This window comes from Arachis ipaensis, chromosome B3, assembly GCF_059453495.1.
Source record: "Arachis ipaensis isolate K30076 ecotype BB chromosome B3, ASM5945349v1, whole genome shotgun sequence".
NCBI lineage: Eukaryota > Viridiplantae > Streptophyta > Magnoliopsida > Fabales > Fabaceae > Arachis > Arachis ipaensis.
In genome coordinates this window covers 15,484,547-15,495,227 of record NC_142438.1, presented here as the reverse complement: position 1 = coordinate 15,495,227, position 10,681 = coordinate 15,484,547, and the positions used below count along the sequence as shown (strand labels likewise).

Here is a 10,681-nt window from a genome sequence, read left to right as displayed (position 1 = left end):
TTTTTAAATATAAAAATATTATATATACATAAAAAATAATTATAAAATTATTATATATATATATTTATAAATATATATTATTCAATTTATTTTTAATATAAATTTAATTATTATAAAATTTTGTATAAAAATAATAGTTATTTTTTATAATGTACATTAAAATTAAATATGTCTTAACATATTTGTTCAAATAGTCATGTCCTTAAGGCCTTGTTTGGTAACAGGAATTGGGAAGAGAATGAGAACGAAATAGGAGAGAGAAAGAGAGAGAGAGAGAGAGACGGTGACTCGGTGAGGTGAGTAACTGAATGACGAATTAAAACGAAAGGTTTAGGGGCGAAGGGAGGGAGACGAAACTATTGATTCCGCTACTGTGTAATTGAATGGAATTGCGTGCACAATAGAATTAGAGATAACACCGAAAACAAAGAATCGTGTAGAATCAAGCGAGCTAGGGTTTGCGATGAGTGAGAGTAACAGCAACAGCAACGGGGTGAGCAATATCAACATCAACAACAACAACAACAATAACAACCACCACCACCACCACAGCAGCAGCAGCAGTAAGGAAGAGAAAGGCAGAGATCTGGGGCTGTACTTTCTAGAAGTGTGCCGGCGGAGGGGGGCGGGGGCGGAGGAGGGGGAAGAGAAGGCGGAGGAGGCCCCCAGCGAGCTCAACACCATCAACAGCTCCGGCGGATTCGTGGTGGTGTCGACGGACAAGCTGTCAGTTAAGTACACGAATGTGAACCTTCACGGCCACGACGTCGGCGTGATTCAGGCGAACAAGGCTGCTCCCACGAAGCTGCTCCTCTACTACTTCGAGATTTATGTGAAGGACGCCGGCGCCAAGGGCCAGATTGCCATCGGCTTCACCTCCGAGTCCTTCAAGATGCGTAGGCAGCCCGGGTGAGAGTTCTTCATTTCCATTCTCTTTCCGTCTCTTCAATTACAAGTAGAGTCTTCAATTGCAATTCTGATTCTTCGATTTCTTGAATAGGTGGGAGGCCAATAGCTGTGGATATCACGGGGATGATGGGCTTCTTTATCGTGGACATGGCAAAGGGGAACCCTTCGGCCCTACCTATACATCTGGCGATATTGTTGGCGCTGGAATCAACTATGCTGCCCAGGAATTCTTCTTCACGTAATTTCCACAACCACTAGGTTTTTCTTTTTCCATTTCTCTTTCTGTTTCTGTTACATAACAAGATTTTGTGTTTTATGTCAGTAAAAATGGGCAAGTTGTTGGCACAGTTTACAAGGACATGAAGGGTCCACTCTTTCCTACCATTGCTGTTCATAGCCAAAATGAAGAGTATGTTCTATCACCATGAATTCTAGTATTAACCGTCTCTTCCTGTTTTTATCACACACTTTTTTTTTCCAATGTAGTAGGTGTTTCTACTTGCTATATATGAAGTAATCAATCTGAGTATAATAGTAAACGGCATTGAGATTTGAGTAGTTATTTTTAATCTTAAATTGTCATTCCTATGCTGAGCATGCATTTGTTTACCTTTGAATTTTCAGTTCTGCTTCACTAAATGAATGTGCCAGTCTATTATGAACTCATAAAGCTGAACTATGTTATGAGTGGCATTTGATAAGAAAACATAAAAGAGCCAATAGCTGTAAATCTGTTTTAAGCCCTGACAAATTATTTTATGAGTACAATACTGTTTTGTGTTGTTTATAATAAAAAAAATGAGAGGTCTGCTTAGTGAATGATATGGGTAGGGGAAGTAGTTTATTTCAGTGTTTAATTGATCTGATTATGATTCCGCTGAATCTGTCACCCCCGTCTTTAGCATTTTTCCTCATTTCAATCCTTAGTTATTTATCCCTTCCTTCATTTAAGAGGGCTCGTCTTGTCAAGACACAGTAATTACTAATATTCGAATGGCAGCTTCTTTTGATCATTAGTTGAGGAATTTAATTTTACAGGACTGTGTTTCATTTATCTCTGACAGGGTGCATGTCAACTTTGGGCAGAAACCATTTACCTTTGACCTAAAGGTAAGAACCATTTTTATATTTTGTTCATTCAAGTGTACACATCCTACCCTAGACTTGTAGTCAATTTTATTAGAAGCAATTCTCTGTGGCATCTAAAAGGAATTATCATTTCCTGAGTTGAATTGTTTAGGAATATTATTCAAACAGTTTACATAGATTTAAGTTCTTCCTTTAATATCTAAAGAGCACTTTTTCTGAGAAATTAAGCATAAACAAGAACATCCTGAGACTCCTTTTTTAATTATTTCCCTTATAAATTCCCCCTCAATATCTTTCCTCATTTTTAAAAGAAAATGATGACTAAAATTGTTGTGAAACAGCACTAATTATACGAACAGGATCATACTTGGATGCAAAGATGACATGTTTTCATTGTGATTATCTACATTAACCAGAATCATGGTCATATGACACTTCAATTTTAAAAGTACTGAAGTTATTATTGTATGTTTTTGGATTAGGAATTTGAAGTGCAAGAAAGAATGAAGCAACAACTGAAAATAGAGGAATTGCCTCTGACATCAAATGTTAGTTACGGGTGAGACAAAACTGCCTCCAGATTACTTTCTTTCATGTGTCTTTCATATCTAGGATTATTCTTGGACCTTCATGTGTAGTTGGTAGCCGGGTAAAATTACACAAGTGTCAACTGATGAAAATTTCTTACTTGTATGTGTGGATCTTCTAGTACTGATTTCTTATGTTACATTTGTCTATAGCTTTGTCTCTGCTAGCAATGGCTTCTGGTTTTTCTTTTCGGGTCAAATGACATAACTTTAATAGAGAGTTTGAAGTAGTACTAAGTGGTTTTGAGAAATTTAGTTATTAGTTAGTGTAAAAACTTTAATATAGACACTGACTAACCTGTTCTCTTTTCCAAACTTTCCCCTTCTCTGATGATGTATACTGTATTTCTTTGTGTTGTTCTTTACAAATGTTGAAATTAATATATTTCACATTTTCCAAGTGACATCCATCACTTTCTTGCAAACCAATACTATTTCAAAAGCAATAAATAGGTAATAATATATTACAATTTATATTATTGTCAGAATTGTCCGTTCTTACCTGCTACACTATGGCTACGAAGATACCTTGAATTCATTTGATGTGGCTAGTAGAAGTACTGTTCCTCCTATATATATAGCTCAGGAGAATGGGGTTGATGAGCAGGAAATAATGTATGCATTGAATCACCGAAAGACTCTCCGGCAGGTAGGCTATCAACTTTTGTTCTAGCATGTATTATTGGGACAGGAAACATGGGAATATTAGGTAGGGTGTGATTTAGTATGTTTTCATCAATAATTACTGGAAAATGTTTGATAAGAAAATGACATTACTAGATAAGAAGGGAAATTAAGAGAGGAAGAGCTTGTTTGGGTGGCATTAAGTTGTTAGAAAGGATCTTTTTTCATTGAAAAAGATTTTTATTTTTTAGTGTATTTGGCAAAATTTTAGTAGTAAAAGTAAAAGCACTAGAAAAATAAAAAAAACATTTTTATTTTAGAAGCTACAATTTGCATCTTTTTATAAAAGATCTTTTTTACTTTAAAAAAGATATTTTTAACATAATAAATAAACAAAAAAGTACTTTTATATTGTTATAGCCAAACATAATTGTTAGATAAAAAGATATTTTTATATGAGATATCCTAACATAAAACTATCTTTACTTTTCTAAAAGATCTTTTAAAAAAAGATAACTTGAAAAAAGATCTTTTCGTAGAAGTTCATTCAAACAAGCCCTAAACTAGCATCCGAAATAAATCACAGAGAAAAGGAAACAAAAATGTCAAATTGTTTTCATTGTGTTTTTTTTTTCAAAAATTTCTTGTGATCCCTCTGCTTGGAACTACGGGAAGTTTTTTTGCTCTAATATAGTTTGGTTCATTTCTTTTGTCAACATCATCCTTTAATGAAACCACTCAGACTCTTTTGGAGGCATGCATATATCCTAGATGTAATCATACCTGCTGCACTGAATCTTCTAAAGGTGGGAAAAGTACGAGATCTTTTAGTTCATCTGGATGGGGTTCATGGATTTTATATAAATGGTAAAAAGGTGGATTCACATTTGACACAGGAAATAATGTAAACATGGGCCATTTTTGTTATTATCAATATAAACACGTCAATAAAAAATGAAAACTGAAAAAAAAAATATTCTGTAATTTTCAGTTGTGATTCCACCCCCCCCAAATAAAAAAACCAAAATTCTCTCTCTCTCTCTCTCTCTCTCTCTCTCTCTCTCTTATGGAGGTTTTTCTATCATGTTTTAGTGGAGTGAGTAATTATCAAATGTATTATTAGTCATCATAAATCCAATCTCTTGTTTCAATGTAGAGTCTCTGCTTTTTTAGAATTTAGAACTTCTAGTCAGTGGCCATGTAATAAAGTACCCATACTGTTAGATTACCTTTCTATTTTTCTTCCCTAAATAGTTTATATGATTCCTGGCTACATATGCTAGCTGATGTACAAACTTATGGGTTACACCTTTTCTCTTCAATGAAGCTAATCAGGGATGGGGAGATTGATACTGCATTTGGTAAATTGCGAGAATGGTATCCCCAGATTGTTGAGGTGCGCTGTTTCAGATTATAATTATATTGTATATCCTGTTGCTAAGCTAGCTTCCTAATTTTACTGATTTAAATGTAATTCGATTCAATCTGCTGTGGCTTAAATGATCTTCGATGTATGTGTAATAAGTATTGACTTAATCTGATTGTTATCGTAAGTAATATCTGCTCATAATGGCTGATACTTCTGCATTACACTGAATATAATGGTGGTTGCCCTCTGCTTTGATTTCTTCTATTGGTCAAATTGCTTTTATTTTAGTTTGAAGACTTGATTTCATAAGAATTTGTGATGGCTAGACTTTGCCAGTTGGCTCTAGTCCCCCCTTCTCTCTCTCTCTCTCTCTCTCTCACACACACACACACACACACACACAAAAGTGGCAATACATGGCCAACTTGACCATGATATTCATGTTGGAATACTTTGGTCCTCAAGACATAGGTCTACCATTTTCCCTTTTATTTTTAAATGGTTCCAAATATCATCAGACCAACTTGTGTGTGAAATTCTTCATTTGATATTTATTGTCTAAGAATATTCTTTCATTGTATTTAACTCACTAGACATGACTATCAACCTGGTTATTGCAGGACAATACATCAGCTATGTGCTTTCTGCTTCATTGTCAGAAGTTTATTGAATTAGTTCGGGTACATTCCTTTTAATGTTTCATGTTTTTCACTATTAGAAGCTTTCCCAACTGAATTAGCATATAAGGCTGCATTTGTTTATGAGAACAGGACAAAACAAGATACTGAGAACAAGACATAAAGGACAGAGACACAAAATTTAGTGTTTTTGTATTTTGTTTGGTCATAAAGTAGAACAAATTATGAAAATCTAATTTATTCTCTTTTTTTTTTTCATTCAAAAAATTTGAGAAAAAAAATATAATAATAAGTATAATTATGAAAAATTAACAAGAATAATGAAAGAAAAAATGAAAAATAAGTTGTGTCCCTTGTTAGTGTCTCTGTCCTTCCTGTCAGGAAGGATACAAAATATATTAATTCAGTGTCTCTGGACATAATGTCTCTATCCATGTCTCATCTGTCAAACACGGTTTTATGTTTCTATGTCCCTGTCTCAGTGTCCTGTCCCTGTAAACAAACGCAGCTAAGATATTATATTTTTTGTTTTGCTTTTTAATGGTTTAATAGTAGTATGAATGTGAGGCTAGGGTGATAGTTTCCACAACTGATGCTGTGTGTAATAGTCAAAGCTTAATTGATATTATTATTATAATTATCGATTGTTACTGATTCAATTTGGTATGTAGCTTTTATTTAAAATTCCTATTTGGGTAGAGAATTACTTAATTAACACTTTTGCATCCCTCTCTGGTATAAATAGATTGGAGCATTGGAGGAGGCTGTCAAATATGGAAGAATAGAGTTGTCAAGCTTTTTTGGGTTGCCTGTCTTTGAGGACCTAGTTCAGGTGAATTTCTTTACCGACAACTAAAATCATTGCTGCTACACCAATTATTTCTGGCTGATTTCGAATTTCATAGGGCCTGGCTTGGTTATAGCATATAATCATTCTGGTCTATTTCGTGCATGCTAAACATGAGCAGTCTCTTCTTCCCTCAAATATAAGCCTTCACAATTGCTGGAGATTACTTCACAAGATTATTTCTGTTCATCTTATTGGTAGTACAGTTAGTTAAATTTATCTTTGAATTCTATATTTCTTATTCTGCAGGATTGTGTTGCTTTGTTGGCATACGAACAACCACTGGAATCCCCTGTAGGATATCTTCTAAAAGACTCTCAACGTGAAGTTGTAGCTGACACAGTCAATGCGTTGATCTTGTCGACAAATCCCAACATGAAAGAGTCCAAAAATTGCTTGCACTCGTATCTTGAGAGGTTACTTAGACAGCTAACTGCTTGTTGCTTGGAGAATAGATCTTTGAGTGGGGAGCAGGGAGAAGCTTTCCAACTTCATAGAGTGCTTAGCAGTGGTAAAAGAGGCTAGTGACTAGTATTTGGTGATATGGTCTATTCACATTCTTTCTCTGCTGTTAATATTGCCCGGGTTTCTTTAGAATGCCAAGTTATCAAAAATTGATCATAAACGTCTCTTATACTGTAGAGTCCCCCACCTTCTTAGTTCTTACTTGGTGCATACTTTTTCCTGTCATTTGAGAGGGGGTTCTCTATGTGCATGTAAGATTGTAACTAAAACATCAGCAAAACAATGGAAATGGAAAATTGAACTAAGTAAAGATTCAAATTCAAAGTTAAAATCTGTGCTGAAATTTCAAAAATTTAAGCAGGTTTGGAACTTGGAAGCATATATAAATACATGTCCATCGTATTCCAGTGTAAACTTTAGGCTTTATGATAGTTTGTGTATTGAATCGTGAGTTCGTGACGTTCAGAGCCAAACCATGAAATACGATTGAGTTTGATGCTGTAACAAGAAACAGTTGGACTTTGAGCAATGCCAATTGCAAGTTGGTTATGGTGTTTGACTTCGAGTGTCAACTACATGTCACGTTAGAAAATAAGTATCTCCCACTTTTCCTTTGATTCTAGCATTTTAGTTTTCTCTGCAACTACAAGGAAATATACGATGTTATCATTGCTAAAAGAGAATCAACAATGGAGAAACCTTGCCTTAAATGTGGCAATGATGTATAGTCCTATATCTGATTCTACTGCATTACATTATAACAATTACAAATTACAATATAAAAATACTGTGATTATGCATGCATCTAATAATAATATGGTGCTTTGAATATTGTTACATAAATGATGCAACAAATGGCAAAAACAATGATGAAGACATCAATAGTGAGGGCAGAAACAGCTTGATCGCTAAGTTTCATATTCTTCCCACCAAGACGGTCAACCATGTCTGGAACAGATTCATAGTTTCTGAGTTGTTGCTCAAAAGGATCCTCTAATCTCATTTTTATCTTTTCTGCTTGGCGGCTTGCAGCCTCTTGAGCCAGAGTCCAATCGTAGAACGTTCGAGTCTCTTCGTCGCTAAGAACATCGTAGATCTCCCTGAGTTTCATGAATTTTTCTGAAGCAGTTTTGAGAGGCAGAGAAGTTGTGTCTGGATGGTACTCCTTTGATAATCTCCGGTAAGCTGTTTTGATTTCTTCTAAATCCGCATCTGCCGATACTCCTAAGAATCTGTTTGTTTTGTTGTTTTCATTCATGAATTAGTCATTTATGAATAAGTTGAGAAATTCTTGCATGCATGTTCTAGTTAAAATCTGAATGAGTAAGTAACTGACTCACTCGTAATGGGAACCTGAGGAAGCGCTGAGCAAATCAGCAAATGATTCTCCTAAGAGGTTCTTAGGGTTCTTATTGTCTGCGGTGGATTGTTGTTTGTTACTACCTCCAACCCAACCTTCATTTTCATTTTGCCAGTGGATTCTTGTGTCCACTCCAGGGGAAGGGGGTGCTCTTCTTTTGTTGCCAGGGCCCTTGGAAGCCTGCACCTGCAAACTAATATAATCGGTGTTTGTGGATGGTGTTACTCTCCCTCTCAACCACCTTGCTCCTCTTCCTAATATGGGATTGTGTAACAGAATCTGAGGACTCGCAGTGAAAGCCATTGCTGATACTCTATAGGATGGGAGAATAAGGGACGACAATGAATTGTCTGGTTTTGCAAGCTGAGACAATTACGTGGCGCATAATTATTCTACTTTCTGTGGCTCTCACTCACACTTGGCCTCTTCAAAGTGGGCTCAAATAAGGGTAATGAAAAAATAAACATATAAATATTTTCTTTTCCTTTAACTCGTAATAAATTGTATCTTATTTTAGTTGCTGAATAAATATATTTTAAAAAATACGTTTATAAGTAATTTTAAATTAATATACTAATTTTAAAATGATAAAAATTCAAGTGAAGTCGACTTCACGTGAAGTTGATATCATAAAAATTTAGTCAAATCAGTCAAATCATCTAACGACTCTCAGTATCAACTTCACGTAAAGTCAACTACACCTAAGTTTCCACGATTTAAAATAACATATATGTTGAAAATATTATTTTATCGTAAACATAAGCTCCCCGACCCTTTTCTTTCTCTCTCTATTTTTTTTCCTTTTATTTTTCATGAATACGTAAGGCCCCAAAAGTATTGGTCAAACCAGGCTTCTTGGTCCAGATCTATGTAGACTGAGCTCCTTTGTTATGCTTTTGCATATTATTCTATGTTTCGTTTTTCTTTTCATTTCTTTTTTCAATGAACTATTACAAGAAGGTTATGTATTCAGTTTAACCTTCAAAAACATTCAATTCTGTTTAACAAAAATAATCTCAAAAAGATTAAAACAATATTTATGTTAACTGATATATCAGTTTTAATCAATCGACATTTTGCTGAGTTCATCTGTGCCGGTGAAATCAACGTTGCCAAATGGTTTCTGCCCTTTTTTATTTTGAAGAATTTAAATGTGATGTGTTAATTTGGCTACCTATTTATTTGGTGAATGTAGAAAATATTTATTTTCATTAACGTGATAATACTTAAGTAATATATGTATAATTTCTTTTACAATTATTAAAATTAAATTCTTGTTAAAAAATTTAGGTGTTTGCTACGGTACGATAATAAATTCATACGTATCGATACGTTAAAAATATGGACAAATAGTAACAAGCCACGTGGAATTTATTTTTCACATCAGCATTTAATTTTTTCTTTTTTAAATATATATTATATCACCACTTTTACTAATACACCTTTTTAATTAAATAAAAATAAAAATATATTTTTTATTTAATTTTATAAAAAATCTTAAACATCCTTCTTTTATTTGATTAGACAAAAATACCTTTTTAAATTAATCAAATTTTAGAATTCAATTAGTCATAATTTTATAATTTCAAATAATTTAAACAACAAAACGAAAAACATATAAAAAAACAAAAAATCACATTTACTATTCATCTGGGTTTCAGAAACCCTTTTTTTGAATCACGCCTCTGTAGGTTTTCCATATTCTTCATCTTCTTCTCTCTTCTTCCTATTGACTCTCTCTGTGTCTCTCTCTCCCGCTGGAGCTCGATCTCTCTCATCTGTTTCAGTCTCACTGTGGCGTCGCACTCAAGATCTCTTCCTATCTCCTTTCTGATCTCGCAATCGAAGTCGTCGTCGCGTCATAGAGCATCGCCATCTTGTATGTTTTCGAAGTTGAATGGTAAAGGATATAATCAATTCAAAAGAAGACAAGAAAGGAATTTTCAAATGTTAATAACCTTTCCTTTATGCTCAAAACTTAGAATATAATTAATGTTTTTGTCCGTAATAACATTACGAGAATATGAATCTTTTAAAATTATGTCATTTTTGTCATGACATTATATATTATAACACAAAAGATTTATAGAATTAAACTACTTTTATAAAAAGGTTGTAGGGAACAAAAGTTCCCGTCGACTAAGAAGAATAGAATCTACGTAGATAAAAAAATTATATTTTTAGTTATTATTTTTATGTGAAAGAATTTAATTTTTTACTAATAATTAATTTTAACATTCATTATGAAAGAATTTAATGTATATATTTTTACATTTAATTAGATGTTAAGTCTATTGTATAAATAAAAATAATTAATTTTCATACTTGTTATTTAAAAATAATATATATATATAATTAGATATCAGTATAAAATATTTTATATTGATAATTATAAAATTAGCTCAAAACTATCTTTTTTGAAATAATTGAATCTTGATTCTAATTATTAATTACAATTATTCTCTATAAATTATATGTAATAAATATTTAAAGGAGAAATAAAAATATTGTTTACAAAGATAAACAATAAAAAATTTAAAATTAAATAAAAAATAAAAAATATACATAAAATAAAAATAAAAATAATATATATTTTTATGTGAATAATATTGTGTGATTATTTTTTAATTATATTTAATTATAGATTTAATGTATTTTTTATAATTTTATTTTTTTATAGCACAGAAAAGTAGAAAGAAATAAAGAATGAAAGAGAAAAGAGAAAAATAAAGAAAAAGAAGGAGAAAGAGAGAGTTTTTAAATTTTGGAGGAAAAGATTTTATTTTAGTTGTA

At 32.8% G+C, this 10,681-nt stretch overlaps 2 protein-coding genes across 2 annotated transcripts; one reads left to right on the top strand and one right to left on the bottom strand.

The window, feature by feature from the left end:
• The first annotated feature begins 202 nt into the window (after window positions 1–202).
• Window positions 203–6,859, top strand: LOC107629771 (ran-binding protein M homolog). Its single transcript, XM_088508144.1, has 10 exons — window positions 203–909; window positions 1,001–1,147; window positions 1,232–1,318; window positions 1,974–2,019; window positions 2,481–2,557; window positions 3,072–3,234; window positions 4,537–4,605; window positions 5,199–5,258; window positions 5,962–6,048; window positions 6,313–6,859. The coding sequence occupies exons 1-10, from the start codon at window positions 464–466 to the stop codon at window positions 6,586–6,588; spliced, it is 1,458 nt and encodes a 485-aa protein (XP_088364270.1). The 5' UTR covers window positions 203–463; the 3' UTR covers window positions 6,589–6,859.
• Window positions 6,860–7,172: 313 nt separating this feature from the next.
• NDHT (Chaperone DnaJ-domain superfamily protein) lies at window positions 7,173–8,326 on the bottom strand. Its single transcript, XM_016332655.2, has 2 exons — window positions 7,869–8,326; window positions 7,173–7,760 (listed from the first exon to the last, which is right to left on the bottom strand). Exons 1-2 carry the CDS (start codon window positions 8,189–8,191, stop codon window positions 7,334–7,336), a joined length of 750 nt encoding a protein of 249 aa, XP_016188141.1. The 5' UTR covers window positions 8,192–8,326; the 3' UTR covers window positions 7,173–7,333.
• Window positions 8,327–10,681: the final 2,355 nt, after the last annotated feature.

Coding starts and splice junctions, on each gene's coding strand:
- LOC107629771 (XM_088508144.1), top strand. CDS start 464: ATGAGTGAGAGTAACAGCAACAGCAACGGGGTGAGCAATATCAACATC. Junction 2,558..3,071: donor ACATCAAATGTTAGTTACGG/GTGAGACAAAAC, acceptor TATTATTGTCAG/AATTGTCCGTTCTTACCTGC. Junction 4,606..5,198: donor GGTATCCCCAGATTGTTGAG/GTGCGCTGTTTC, acceptor TGGTTATTGCAG/GACAATACATCAGCTATGTG.
- NDHT (XM_016332655.2), bottom strand. CDS start 8,191: ATGGCTTTCACTGCGAGTCCTCAGATTCTGTTACACAATCCCATATTA. Junction 7,761..7,868: donor TCCTCAGGTTCCCATTACGA/GTGAGTCAGTTA, acceptor CAAAACAAACAG/ATTCTTAGGAGTATCGGCAG.